At 43.6% G+C, this 11,970-nt stretch overlaps 1 protein-coding gene across 1 annotated transcript; it reads left to right on the forward strand.

The window, feature by feature from the left end:
• The first annotated feature begins 2,572 nt into the window (after positions 1-2,572).
• RSPH3 (radial spoke head 3) lies at positions 2,573-11,498 on the forward strand. The gene is made up of 7 exons (XM_028721710.2): positions 2,573-2,629; positions 3,668-3,812; positions 4,609-4,754; positions 6,862-7,065; positions 8,464-8,626; positions 9,480-9,566; positions 11,369-11,498. The coding sequence occupies exons 1-7, from the start codon at positions 2,573-2,575 to the stop codon at positions 11,488-11,490; spliced, it is 924 nt and encodes a 307-aa protein (XP_028577543.2). The 3' UTR covers positions 11,491-11,498.
• The last annotated feature ends 472 nt before the right edge of the window (positions 11,499-11,970 follow it).

Below are 11,970 nucleotides of genomic sequence, written 5' to 3' on the forward strand. Positions count from 1 at the left end.
GCTCAGTGATTTTCACCCCAAATGGTGCTCCAGCATCTAGTACTTACTCCTATAGCACCCGCCCCCGAGTTGTGCCCTCTAGAAAACGATTTCCAGATCCAACAGCCAGTGATCAGTGAGTAGCATTGCCTGACCATAATAGTCCTAGCCTCAATCCTCAGTCCCAGAGTAGAGACTATCTGGGCATGAGCAGGCCCTCACATCTCCAACTTTGGCTTTTCTACCCTATCATCTACTCTGCTTCTTCTCTCACATATGCCCACATGAGCAGTAAGTGTGTCCCACTATTGGGGCACCTACTCTAGGGTTGCTGTATTTCCTCATACAGTTACCTTAGAGCAGCTTTCCCTAACCTTGTGCCCTCCAGCCAGATGTTTTTGGACTCCAGTTCCCATCTGCCCCAGCCTTGATGGTCAAGGATGAAGGGACTTGTAGGTCGCTTCCTGTTGGGTGTTTACCATGGAAATTGTGCTGTTCACACATGCTAGTTTTCCGCAGTGTCCACACAACATCAGCATCGCAATGCCAGCTCATATCCCCTGCCCTATTTAATCTGGATTTTCCCTTTCCATGAAAAATCTGATAAATGTCACCAATGACAGATTCAGAAAATCTAAAGAGCAGCAGGCTGGGGAACACAGCTTTAGAGTTTAAAGTGGGGAGAAAACAAACGAACAAATGGTACATCATCATTGTATTCAAGTTCTTAAAAGTAGAATTATCTATCGGTTGCCATGTGAATAATGTGTTTTTTTAATTGGTGGTAAAATAGTAGAAAGTGATCTCTTACACACTGTATATAACAAATGTTCCCTCTCCATGAGAAGGCAAAACCTTGTATCTCTGGATTTTTATGTAAGTAACAAGACTACTTATGAATCCATACATGCAGTTATAAACTTTGCTGTCCTGTTTTTCAAAGCTTCCGTTTGTTACTCACTTAAGATCTTTCACTGAATTTTGGGCCATGTAATTCTTTTACTCTTAACCAGAACAACGCAGTACACCAGCCTCACAAAGGGGAAATGGATCCAATATGGCTCTTGTTGTGCTAATGCCCCACTTGCTAATTAATTTGTCACCTTACATAGCATTCAGCTTCATGGGGAGAATTCTCAGGCAATAACCTTTCGCTTTCATGGCTTATTCTAGAGAAATCCACCCACCAGAAGTAACATGTTGCACATTATACCATTAAAGCACCTTCAAAGGACATTGTTTCCACTAAAGAATTCTGGGCACTGTGCAGTTGTACCATGGAAGTCCAAAAGCTTAGTTCCCGAACATTTCGGCTCCGAACATCGGCAACCCGGAAGTGACTGTTCCAGTTTGCGAACTATTTTTGGAAGCCAAACATCCGACGGGGCTCCTGCAGCCAATCAGAAGCTGCGCTTTAGTTTTCAAACGTTTTGGAAGTCGAACGGACTTCTGGAACGGATGCTGTTCAACTTCCAAGGTGTGACTGTAGTTTACTCAGGGTGGCTGGGAATTGTAACTCCATAAGGCCTAGTTTAAGAGTGGAGTGGAGGTAGCCAGACAGCTATCCTTTGGGGAGGGATAATAGTTCAGTGGCAGAGCACACACCTTACATCCTAGGTTCAGTCTTTGGCATCTCCAAATGACCAGGTACCAAGGTTTGTGAAAGACTTCCACCCAAGATCTTAGAGAATACATCCACAGTGCATAATACTAGCCTGGGAGGGCAGATAGTTCATCTAAGCAGCTTTGTATGTTTTTATGCACTTCTAGGTCGGTAAGTACAGCTTTCTCTATCTTTTGTTCTTCCTTTTTCTTTTGTCCTTCATTTTGGGGTCCTTCTCAGACAGGGACAGGAAACCATTTTCAGTTCAACAGCCACATTCCCTTCTGGGCCACATACCAGTGGAGGGCAGAGGAATGAATATGAATTTTACCCTTGTAGAGTAGGCTGGTTTCTACACACACCCCTCTCTATCCTCCATCCCAGCAACCAAGAACATACCCTCCAACATTTCTCCAATGAAAATGGGGATGTCCCATTCCATAACGATAATTTTACTATTTATACCCCACACCTTTTATTGGGTTGCCCCAGCCACTCTGAGCGACTTCCAACATTTATAAAAAACATAATAAAACATTAAACATTATACACACAAAAACACACCTTCCCTATACAGGATTGTCTTCAGACAGCTTGGGGATTGGATAACTCCATACCCTCCAACATTCCTCCAATGAAAATAGGGGCACCCTAAGGAAGAGTGGGACATTCCAGGATCAAATCAGAAACCAGGACGGCTTCTCTAAATCAGGGACGTCCCTGGAGAATAGGGACACTTGGAGGGTCTGCAAGACACATTACCAGAGTGGCAAAAAACCAGCCAGACAAAAAACACTTGAGGAGGGTACAAAGCAGTGCCAATAAGGAATGTGGCCTGGGGAGAGTCCCATCGGCTAGCTAAAGAGGCCTGGGGGTCACCATCTCTGTTCTAAGAAATATTGGATTAACAACATTTCAAACTCCACCGAACTTTATCTTGTCTTAATTATGTATTTCAGTGAAGAATACCCAGTCTGCTATGGGAATCTCATGTATGACAGAAGAGTGGTTCGAGGCAACACATATGCTCTTCAGTCATTACCTTGGGTAGGTCCTTTTTATTCAAATCTTGAACATGAGAAAACAAGCAAATGGTGGTTGGAAATGCACACATACATCCAAGAGAACACTGTTGGGGCTGGTTCACACGTTAATGTTAATCAAATGATGACTTCAGCATCAAGCAATGACTTGCATATGTGAATGGACCATCACAGGTTTAGCAGAGGAATGCTGCAGATTAAGAGGACATGGTTGACAAATATTCTGGGGTAAGGCATGTTTAAAGCATATGGAAAACTAGAACCTATAGTGGATTCTGAAAGTATCCAGGGATTCCACAATTATCTCTCCAGGGGAGGAAGAACTTAGTTGGGACTGGAAAGTAAATCAGAGGGAATGGTTTTACCAGGACTCTCCAATCTCAGTGCTTTGGGGAAGAGAAGTTTAAGCAAATTGCAGTGCCACCTAGAGCACTCACACTGCCACAGATTGAAGGTTATATTTAAGTCCCATTGACCTTAATTCTATGCCTATTTTCTTGAATCCCCCATTTTTGCAATGCTATTTTCAGGCACGGATGCAACGCAGTTTGGACTGAAGTGTGGTGGGGGACTTCCCATACTAGGGTCTCCCACACTTGGGGGAGGGAAATGCATTCCACCACATTACTATGCAGTTAAGGTCATGCATTGTTTGGGACCCTTATTGAATTCTTAGTAGGCGTACATCTGATCAGAATGTATGTTCCATTGACTTCAATGGGATTTAAGCAGGCTAAGTTTACTTTGGATTATTTCTTTGGATTATTCCTGGCCTAGGACTCTAAAGGAAAGAGTTTTGTTTACCAGCCAAAAGAGGAAAATGAAACCTTAGGTTTTCTCATCTCTGCCACCAGTGCTATTTTTCTAGAAAAAATGGTGCTGGAACTCACCATGAATGCCTCTCTTGTTCTCTTATCACGGCAATGGCTCTCACCTGAGAGGTGCAGGAACTGAGTTCCATTGAGTTCTGGCTGAAATAAAGCCCTGTCTACTGCCCAGGTTAGCTGCTATTTTAAGAGGAACTTTCCACCCCGTTTCCCAGTGCCCTACTGAAACTGATCCTGTTGAGATTCAGAAGCAACGAGAAGCCCACCAGAAAATGCTTGCCAGGAAGAGAGCAAAGGAAGAGAGCGAAGTCCATGCCCCTCAGGTTGAGATTCCCCAGCTCCGGGCCGATGTGCAGACAGGTGAAGCGCCAGAAATCCTTGTGCAGGGCTTTTGCTGACACAACTCATTGGTTGACTCTGACCCACACTATTTCAGTAAATATTATTGATTGGTTGGTTTTATTTATATCCTGCCCTTCCTCCAAAAGTAGCCAATGGGAGCCATGCTCAGGGCCACTAATAGGGGGTTTGAGCCCTGTTGGAAACAAATTCAGACCTCTCCACCCCAACAAGGGCAGACCAGCTGAAAACATTTATGGTACATGGGATATAAAATAAATGTGTGGTCTCATTTTTATATTAATGATAAATGTGATCATATCCATATCTGTTGAGGATATGAAGAGCCTAATGACATATCAATAATATAAGCACCCACACAATCATTGCTGAACTTACCATACACTTTAAATGTTAAATTTATACATGTAGCGCAACCCAAGGAGTATCACATAACAACTTTGTTATATTTGTACAGCGTTCACATAAAAGCGTGGCTGACCATAATAAGTTGAGACTGCATTGTCCTAATAATGTCAAAGCGCAGAAGCCAATGTTCATATAAATACTGGGAATTGCTTGGTCCACAGCACAGGTTCGCAAGCCATTATTCTGTGCATCAACTGACCATGAAACATATATTTTGGTAAGAATTACATAAAACATATGCAAGATAGTTCGGCCCCAGGCCCTGTTCTGAACCTTAGTAATTTCTACCAGCTTCCGCCACCCTCACCCCTCTTGTCAGCCCTGCCAATTTTAAATTGCGGAAGCTAGCAGCCCCCTAACCATAGTCTTCATTGTGTGACTGTTTCAGAATTGTACCTGGAAGAGATTGCAGACCGCATTATCGAAGTTGATATGGAATGTCAAACAGATGCTTTCCTGCTGAGACCAGACAGCCCCTTGTTCGTACCATCAAAAACTGGGGCAGATGTCGCTACACAAATAGAAGAAGGAGAGGTATTCAGAGCTTAATTTACCTGATAAAACTACCTGAGCAGTAAAACCCCTTCTCCTCTTAAATTAAAGCATTCAGAAATGCTCTGCATTCACCACATAGTAAAATTCAACACTGGAGGAACAGAATAGCATGTGGATCAGTTGGCATGCAAGATTAATCCTTTCCTGTTGCCAAAATGCTTCCTAAGTAAATATGATTTAATTAGCCCTTTGGATCCAGTAGAGTTATCAAAAAGATACTATCTCTAGGTAAAGGATCCCTGGACAGTTAAGTCCAGTCAAAGGCAACTATGGGGTGCGGCGCTCATGTCGCTTCAGGCCGGGGGAGCTGGCATTTGTCCACAGACAGCTTTCCGGGTCATGTGGCCAGCATGAGCAAACTGCTTCTAGCACAACGGAACACTGTGACGGAAGTCAGAGTGCACGGAAACGCCATTTACCTTCCCAACAGAGTGGTACCTATTTATCTACTTGCACTGGTGTACTTTCAAACTGCTAGGTTGGCAGGAGCTGGGACACAGCAATGGAAGCTCACCCCATCACACAGATTCAAACTGCCGACCTTCTGATCAGCAAGCCCAAGAGGCTCAGTGGTTTAGACCACAGGACCACCCACTCCCGCTATCTCTGTTGTCCAGCAGGCAGTACAGCAATTATCAGAGGCCGAGTGATGATTTTGTTATGCAATGGCAGACAGAGCAAGCATAGTGGTAGGATTTGCCTTTGTCTTGATTCTATGGCACAAAATCACCTAATGTGGAGGCCTGAAAGAAAATCACCGTTCTGCCTACCTCCTTGCCATAATTTGCTACAAGTAGATCTTCTGCATGCTTAAGTGACCTTTCTCATTTGCTAAAGGTAAAAGGTAAAGGTACCCCTGCCCGTACGGGCCAGTCTTGCCAGACTCTAGGGTTGTGCGCTCATCTCACTCTATAGGCCGGGAGCCAGCGCTGTCCGCAGACACTTCCGGGTCACGTGGCCAGCGTGACAAGCTGCATCTGGCGAGCCAGCGCAGCACACGAAACGCCGTTTACCTTCCCGCTAGTAAGCGGTCCCTATTTATCTACTTGCACCCGGGGGTGCTTTCGAACTGCTAGGTTGGCAGGCGCTGGGACCGAACGACAGGAGCGCACCCCGCTGCGGGGATTCGAACCGCCGACCTTTTGATCGGCAAGTCCTAGGCACTGAGGCTTTAACCCACAGCACCACCCGCGTCCCCATTTGCTAGCTGAGCGCAAAATTATGTCTAAAAGGGGGAAATAAAAGCAAGTCTATTTTGCCCCTGGCTTCGGTAAACGAATTGGCTACTCCTGAACAAGGTAACCTATTTTGGCAAGAGATCTTCTCGAGTGTGCTGCTCCTTAATTACAAGCAGGTTCAGATGAAAAGCAACTAATTCTAATAGGATATCCGACCCTGCCAGATTTTGCCACGAAATGAAGCTAGAAAACAGGCAACAGCTGGCACACTGGGATGGATCCAGCCATGATCATGCTTAGAGCTGACCCATGGAAATCAATAGAACTTAAATTATGATTAACTTAAGCCCCACTATTTCAATGGCTCTATGCTAAGATTGAATGTCCAGTTCCAGCCCACTATCTCCTCCTGCTAGATTTGTTAGCAGCCTTGGATTTTCTTCTGGACAGAGTTTGTTTCAAGTTCCAAACACTGTAAAAATAGTTATGACTTCAGCATTTGCTATTATTAGTGTTACTGTTTGTCCGTCATTTGCAAAAGGTTAACACGCTCCTTGCAAATGCCTTATCTAGGTTTGTCATATTTCAAAAAGTTTTTAGGAAGACCCCAAAATTGTTGAGGGGTTTTTTTTTGTTTGTTTGTTTGTTTTAGGAAAACCCAAAAGTTGTTGAACTTTTTTTACAAAATTTTGATTTTGCAATTGCCTTGAAATTCCATCCGGACGTCAATTCCGCCTTTGAAATCCCATGGAAATGTCCGAGGAAATCCGGATGTATGGCAACAATCTTGTCACCAATGAAAGTCTCATTTGTAATTTCAGCAATTGTTTAAGAAGTCAGTTATTTCTGTCCCCCCTTCATAAAACATAACATTATGTGTTGACTCAGCGCTGGCTTTTTATCCTCAGCTCTTTGACTTTGATATTGAAGTCAGACCAATTGTTGAAGTTTTAGTTGGAAAAACCGTGGAGCAAGCTTTGCTGGAAGTCACGGAGGAAGAAGAGCTGGCCAATCTCCAGGCGCACCAGTTCGGATATCATGAACTGCGCAACGCAGAGCTGGCTGAAGTGCAGCGCCTTGAACAACAAGAGATACGGCGGAATGAGGAAAAGGTATAGCTGATGTGAACCCAAGTTTGCTTGTTCATTTGAAAAATTCCTAACCTGCTCTTCATTCTGTATAATCACAGAGAGAGAGACATCATAATAAATGTAATACAGTCGTACATTGGAAGTCGAATGGAATCCGTTCCGGAAGTTTGTTCGACTTCCAAAATGTTCGGAAACCAAAGCGCGGCTTCCGATTGGCTGCAGGAAGCTCCTGCAGCCAATCGGAAGCCGCAGAAGCTGCGCCAGATGTTCAGCTTCTGAAAATCGTTCAAGAACCAAAGCACTCACTTCCAGGTTTCGATCGTTTGAGATCCAAGGTGTTTGAGATCCAAGGTATAACTGCACAGAATAAGAGTACCCTTACACTAAAGCGGGCTGCGCACATGCGCAGAAGTGGTACCTCTGGTTGAGAATTCCTCGGGATGCGGCCGGACCTCCAGAACGGATCCTGTTCACAACCGGAGGTACCACTATATGATGGATGAGGCATCACATACAAGTGGATTTGGGACTGTATAGCTACATGCCACACTCATAGCATCTGAAGACTGGTTGGGTTTCACTAGTGGAATTTGGCCAGGGCTGTGTTTTGGCAGAACTAAGGGGGCAAAAGAGAAAAGCACAATAGGGGAAAGAGGCAGTGCTGCTGGTCACCTGGTCACCTAAGAGCAATTGTCACCCACCATAGGTAACCAGGCAACCACCTAGTTTGAAAGCTGCCTCGTTTCATCAAAGGCCAGACCATAAACTTTGCCATCAGCAGACAGAAATAGGTGTTATCACACAAAGGCATGGTAAGACGTGGTGAACTAAAATACAAAACAGGTAACCAGAAATAGTTCCTTTGCTGGACTCCCATCATCCCTGAGCATTGACCATGCTGGCTACAGCTGATGGGAGCTGGGGTCCAATAGCATCTTCAGGACACAGGTTCTCCACCCCTGCTTCATAGATTTGCTCATTGGAAGAAAATAAGCTTTTGAAGGCCTGGGATGAAGTACATGCTTTATTGTTTTCTTCAGTTTCCGTTTCTTGTATCGTTTTTTTTCCTTTTTATGAAAATGGTTTCTTCACACATTGCACAAATGAATAAAGATTAATAAAGATTTTAATATCTCATTAAAAGTAATTAATAGGATTCTTACAGTTTCTTTTGTCAGGATTCAGCAAGCTTTTCAGCACTTAATTGAAGGGGTTTTTTTGTTTGTTTTAGAGCACTGGCATATTTTATGCAGAGATTGGGTGGCCATCTGTCATGTATGATTTAGTTAAGATTCCTACATTTCAATGGGTTGGATTAGATGACCTTTGGGTTCCCTTCCAGCCTTACAATTCTATGGTTCTATAGAAAAATGTCTACATTGCTTGAAGTTGTATGCACTCTTTCCTTATTATTTAAAGGCTCGCCGTAAAGCGCAGCAGGTCACCGCAAATACGAAGTCGTCAGAAGTCAAGCAGAAAATTTCATCTCGAGCCTTTTCTCTGCAATACTTGTCAAACCTCATTCCTTCAGTCTTTAATGATCTTCACAATAAGGGTTTCTTCTTCGATATCATAGAAAGAGGTAGGTATCATTCTTTATTGCACATAAGCTTTTAAAACGGGAATTCTGCATCACAAAGTTCAGGACTGATTAACCCCCAGCTGAGGGTTAACCAGGCCTCCCCAAGCAAATTTTTTCTGGTCCCCCAATTTTGGTGGCACTGGCGAAAAAGACACATATTTAAACCTCTCCACCCAGTCCATCACTTTAACAGGGACGCATCTCACACCTCCCTAGTCATCAGATCAACAACCCTTTTGATAACACCCCATCCCATGACCCATGGATCTACATGGACTGTGTGCTTATGTGTGTCCTGTGCGTATACAGCCTTGTGAAGGTAGCCACACCCACAACTGGCACATGGTTGGCGAAGGGTGAATGTGTCCCTCAGACCAAAAAACAGGTTAGCCCCCTGGTGGAAAGAATCAGCTAAAATGAACTGAACAAGGACACACACACATATCTGCAGACAGCTGAGATATTTTGGAGTATTAAAAAGAAGAGATGTATATTTCAGACATCTCAGCTTAGAACAGAAGAATCCCGGTCATCTTTGCTTGTTCCAAAATGAAGTCCTTCTGTGAAGCAATGCATAATTGAACTACCATAAAATGTAGTGATGCCCACCAATTTAGATGACTTTCAAACAGGGCACAAGTCAGGGTAGCTCTGTATTGCCTCCCCTCTCAGACACAGTATGCCTCTTGAATATCAGTTGCTAGGCAGCACAAGAGGGGAGATGTTACTGCACTCCTGCCCTGCCTTTCAGCTTCCCAGAGGCATCCGGGTGGCTATTGTGTGGGCAGAAGGATGGCCTTGTGGGTCTTTGGACTGATCCAGGTGGACTCTTTTGCTCTCTTACATCATATAGATGTTGAGAATGAATTCCTTCCATATTTGATGAGCGGCGTGGTAAAAAGAATGGCGTCGAACCAGCTAGGAAGAGTAATGACTGACTGTAAGTTAGTAGAAATAAGGTAATACAGACTAGCTAACATTCTGCCATACTGATTACAGAATAGCACTGTGATCAGGGACTCAGCTACATTAGTAAAGAAACAGCAATTTGAATGCACTATAAACATGCAACACCAGATGGCGCCAGAGACCAGGAAATTTAAAAACTCAATTTTCCATAGAGATTATTTTCTTTTGTTAACAAGATCTAATTTCTGGCTTATTTTTCCTGTGTTTAGATCCACTCCAAGTGTGATCTCAGGTACTGTACTTATTAACAAACAAACAAACAAACAAACAAACAAACAGAATTGACCGTTACAAGTATATTTCACCATGTCTGTTATAAACACACTTATTGTTAGAACTCAGCTTGCAAATTAACCATGAAGAGTTGATGTAGGTAAACTTAAGAGAAGTCCAAATGTGAGCCCAATTTTGTTTCTGGTACATAATAAGAAGGCTGATTCAAAAACTATTGAGAAAACCTAGAATGACATGCCCAATAACAGGAATGTTTATTGAACTATTGTGAATAAGTAGTTCTGGGTTGCACCCCATTGAATTCCACTCAGTGACATTAATGGACCTTCATTAGCTGCCGTCTGTTAGCTACAGTGGGTCTACTTGTAGCTAATGTTCACGGCTGCCATATGTGGGGGGGGGGGGACACAATAATTTTGGGGTCTTCCTTCAAAAAGCTTTTAGGGTGTCCTGGTCTTCTTACTTTTTTAAATATGGGAACCCTCCAAGGCTAGATGCAAACTCCTGTTTCTAACTGTAGATTTCATAGAATCATGTGGAGTTAGTGGGGATCTTATAGAGTATATTGTCCAACTACTGCTCAGTTCAAGAAACCCAGAGCTAGAACATCCCTAATAGTTGGCTGCTACTGAAAGAGCACCACCAGGGAGAGGCCACCACCTTTATAAGTAATGGATTTCGTGGTTGAATTGCTCTTTCTGATATAAGTCAGCCAAAGTTAAATTTGGCTCAAATGATTTGAGCAGTCTCTCATGCTGAAACTAGTGGGAAAGTCTTTACTTTACTGTAAAGTCATATCCTGCCCTTCCTTCCTTTCCTATGTATTTAAAATTTCATAAACGTGCCTAATGGGACTTTTGACTGTCTTAGGGCAGCAGACCCAGGCACCCCAAATTTCAGAGATGATTTGCTGTGCTGGGGAATCATGCATGTGCCACTGGTTTTTTTAGGACATGCAAATCTAAAGACAATACAGTGCTTTTTTCTGAGGGGGGCGTAGGGGTATGCACATAGCTGTCAACGTTTCCCTTTTTTAAAGGGAAATTCCCTTATTCCGAATAGGATTCCTCACAAAAAAAGGGAAAAGTTGACAGCTATGGGTATGCATACCCCTAAAATCTTTGTGAATCTAAGTTTTGCCTCATTGAGGGGCAGTATTTAAATAGGAGTAGGAAAATTAGAGTACCCCTAAACATTTTTTTTAGGAAAAAAAGCACTGGGCATATGTATCTCTTGACTATCATTGATCTTGCTAAGGAACTCTGAAAACAAGACAACACCCAAAGATGAAAAGCACTTTCCTGCACATGTAAACCTCTGTTTCTTTCATTTTCTAGCCTTTTTGCATTTAGTTTCTGACCTATGTATGTTTTATGAACTATGTATTCTTTTTCTAATGATATCTAATATCCCCTGAGCCCTTGTGGACAACTATGCATCAAAATAAATCAGTACAATTGCCGTGCCGACTATAGCTTCAAAGAAATTATCTAAATGGCTCGTTGGATAAACTTCCATTCAAAGCAATTAAATTTTCAGGCTTAATTAATGACGTGGTTGGAAAGAGGTTGAAGGACTTTGCCGAAAATCAGCCAATTGGTCGCCTACCACGACGTCAAAAATCGTGGAAAAATGCTCGTTTCCCTACTACTGGAAAGTAAAGTGGCTAAACTCCAAAGAAGCAGGTAATGGGAAAGAAATTAGGTATTGGTCATATCAAAATGATATACAGCCTGATGATAATAATCTCAATGACTGCTGATGGCCCTGCAGGGACCAGGGCCGCACTGCCTAGGCAGCGAGGTCAGAAAATTGCCTCAGGTGGCAGATCCCTCCTCTTGTGCCTTCTCTGCGCCTGGCTGCCTGCTTTGCCAAAATCTGCCGCTGCCTCCTCCATGCCTGCCTGCCACAGCTGTCTCCAAGGCTGCAGGCAGACACTGAGGAGGAGGAAGCAGGCGGCAGCAGAGGAGGAAGACAGGTGGACACGGAGGCAGCAGCAGCGGGGGGGGGGCAGCATTTTCTGTTTGGCCTGGAGCGGCGGAACATCCATGGCTGGCCCTGGCAGCGACAGTTTTTAATGGGATTGCAGCTGGGGAAGGAAAGCTAAACCTCCCCTACACATCCACTGTAGTGCCCGTGAA

This window comes from Podarcis muralis, chromosome 3, assembly GCF_964188315.1.
Source record: "Podarcis muralis chromosome 3, rPodMur119.hap1.1, whole genome shotgun sequence".
NCBI lineage: Eukaryota > Metazoa > Chordata > Lepidosauria > Squamata > Lacertidae > Podarcis > Podarcis muralis.